This window comes from Sturnira hondurensis, unplaced genomic scaffold (assembly GCF_014824575.4).
Source record: "Sturnira hondurensis isolate 20B ecotype Veracruz unplaced genomic scaffold, ASM1482457v3 Scaffold0018337, whole genome shotgun sequence".
Taxonomy (NCBI): domain Eukaryota; kingdom Metazoa; phylum Chordata; class Mammalia; order Chiroptera; family Phyllostomidae; genus Sturnira; species Sturnira hondurensis.
Window position 1 is genome coordinate 4,471,752 of NW_028090968.1, and position 3,112 is coordinate 4,474,863.

Sequence of the window (3,112 nt, forward strand, 5' to 3'; positions counted from 1 at the left end):
GGGGCTCCCACGCCCCACACCTCATGTTGCACTGGGCTCACAGAACTCAGGAAATAATTTACCTAGTATTACCATTTTATTACAAAGGAAACAACGCAGAAACAGCCAAATGGAAGAGATGCCTTGGACAAGAGGAGGGTGGGCCCCAAGCTTATCCTCATGTCTACCCAGGCATGGTACACCCTCCCAGCACGTCCGTGTGTTAACTAACCCAGAAGCTCATTAAACGTTCTTCAAGAGTTGCTATAGATTCTATAGTCTAGAACTTAATCCGCAGCCCCCTCTCCTGCTCCCCAGAGGTCTATGCTTGGGGCTAAAAGTCCTGACCACTTGGTCTTCCTGGTGACCAGTCCCATCCTGAAGCTATCTAGGGGCCCTACCCCAAGTCATCTCACTAGTATAAACTCAGGTGTACTTGTTCTGGAAGACAGAAAACCCCCCTTCACTCAGGAAATCCTAAGGGTTTTAGGAGATTTGTACCAGGAACCAAGGATAAAGACCAAATATATTTCTTATTATACAGTAGTGCCCTTTTTCCATGGTTTTACTTTCTGTGGTTTCAGTTACTTGCTGTCCACTGCAGTCCAAAAATATGAAAAGGAAAATTCCAGAAATAAGCAATTCATAAGTTTTAAATTGCACACTATTCTGGGTACCTCTCTTCATCTCTTATCATCACAAGAAGGGTGAGTACAGTACCACATATTCTGAGAGAGAGCACATTCACATAACTTTTATTACAGTATATTTTTATAATTTTTCTATTTTTTTAGCTTTTTAAGTCTTTATTTAAAAACCTGATTGGCTAACTTAGCGTTTTCCACCAACACGAGGAGCAGAAACCTTGACAGGCTTCACAATTTTCTGCTTAGGGGCTGCCTTCCTGGGAGCCTTAGCAGCGGCCATTGCTGTCTTTTTAGATGCTTGCTGAGCCTTTTTTGCTTCCTTGGAAGCCCTGATAGCTTGTTCTCGTTGAGCTTTCCTAACTTCAGGTTTCCGATTCCTCTTGGCCATTACATCAGCAAGAGATGCACCAGTGGTGGCCCTCTGGAATCTGACTGCCTGGCGGGCTCTCTTCTTTTGAATTTCTTCTGACTGTCCGTTTTTGTGCTTTCTCCTGTAGAGGACAGTCCAGTTTATCTGTCGAGGATTCCTCTTGGAAAGGCACGCCGACTCGCATTTTGCATTAAGAAATTGGAAAACCTTCCCATCGGTCCTGGCGTGGCGCCTCCTGTGTCTGGGGTAGATCTTGTACCCACTGAAACTGCACAGCTTGACCTTCATGGCTGTGGTGGCCAGGAAGGAGGAAAGATGGTGAAAAGTAATTTTTCTATTTTATTATTATTGTTGTAAATCTCTTACTGTGCCTAATTTATAAATTAAACTTTGTTATTGGGATGTGTGTACAGAAAAAAAAAACAGTATATGTAGGATTCGGGACTATCTGTGGTTTTAGGCATCCACTGGAGGTCTTGGAAAGTATCCCCCAGGGATGAATAGGGACTACTATACTGCAGAGGTTAAACAACTCATCCAAGGTCATGTGCTGGCTGTCCTCTGGCCATTCCTCCAGACCTACTCTGCATCTTCCCCTCTCTGCTGTCAGCCCCAGGAAGCTGACCAGTGCAGCCCACAACAACAGGCTGTGATGCACTGTCATTTCTGGTAGCTTCAGACAATGGGTAGCCCAACAAGGAGAACAAGGGGAAGAAGGCACATAAGCTGGGGTATTCATTGCCCCAGCTCCTTACCTGTGGGGTTGCAAGCAGATTGGTCTGTGTCAGGGTCTAAGTTAAGCCCTCCCTCCATAAGGCTACCCTTTTTGAGATCTACTGACCACACTCTCTGTCCTCACCCTTTCCAACACAGGAGTGGTAACTCAGAGACCATTCGCCTCAGTGTACAGCATGACCCCTCGCATTGCACTCTTTGTGAAGCACCCAATTTGAGTGTCCATTTCTTTGGTAGGGACGATGGCTGATACAAATAATAATAAAGATTAGAGCTGGGCTTGGTCTAATATAATGAGACAATTATTTGTTAGATTTCTTTCTTTTTTTTTAATATGAAAAATAAAGACATTTACTGAACAAAACACAAGAAACATTGTACATAGGAAATGATGCCTCAGCCCTCTTCTAAATAGGCACCATGGGACCTCATGCAGTTCTCTCTCTCTTTTTTTAAAATATATTTTATTGATTATACCATTACAGTTGTTCTATTCCCCCCTTCATTCCCTTCCCCCCGCACACTCCCTCCCCCACCATTCTCCCTCCTTAGTTTATAACCACATGTCTCAAGTTCTTTAGGTTCTATATTTCCCCCACTATTCTTGCCCTCCCCCCTATCTATTTTCTACCTACTCCCTATGCTATTTTCTGTACCTTCTCCCCGCTTCTCCTCCTCCCACTCCCCTGTTGCTAACCCTCCATGTGTTCTTCATTTCTATGGTTCCACTCCTGATCTAGCTGTCCTCTTGGTTTGCTTTGGTTTTAGGTGTGGTTGTTAATAACTGTGAGTTTGCTGTCCTTTCACTGTTCATATTTTTCATCTTCTTTTTCTTATATAAGTCCCTTTAGCATTTCATATAATAAGGGCTTGGTGATGATGAACTCCTTGAACTTGACCTTATCTGAGAAGCACTTTATCTGTCCTTCCATTCTAAATGAAAGTTTTGCTGGATAAAGCAATCTTGGCTGTAGGTCTTTGGATTTCATGACTTGGAATACTTCTTTCCAGCCCCTTCTTGCCTGTAAGGTCTCTTTTGAGAAATCCGCTGACAGTCTGATGGGTACTCCTTTGTAGGTGACTGTCCCCTTATCTCTTGCTGCTTCTAGGATTCTCTCCTTCATTTTAGTCTTGGCTAATGTAATTATGATGTGCCTTGGTGTGTTCCTTCTTGGGTCCAACTTCTTTGGGACTCTCTGAGCTTCCTGGATTTCCTGGAAGTCTATTTCCTTTGCCAGACTGGGGAAGTTCTCCTTTATTATTTGTTCAAATAAGTTTTCCACTCGTGGCTGTTTCTTTCCCCCTTCTGGTACCCCTATAATCCGGATGTTGGAACGTTTAAAGATGTCCTGGAGGTTCCTAAGCCTCTCCTCATTTGTTT

General features: G+C 43.6%; 1 protein-coding gene across 1 annotated transcript; it reads right to left on the reverse strand.

Moving 5' to 3' along the window:
- Nucleotides 1-788: 788 nt before the first annotated feature.
- LOC119002915 (60S ribosomal protein L24-like) lies at nt 789-1,316 on the reverse strand. The gene has a single exon (XM_037069002.1). It carries the CDS (start codon nt 1,282-1,284, stop codon nt 811-813), a length of 474 nt encoding a protein of 157 aa, XP_036924897.1. The 5' UTR covers nt 1,285-1,316; the 3' UTR covers nt 789-810.
- Nucleotides 1,317-3,112: the final 1,796 nt, after the last annotated feature.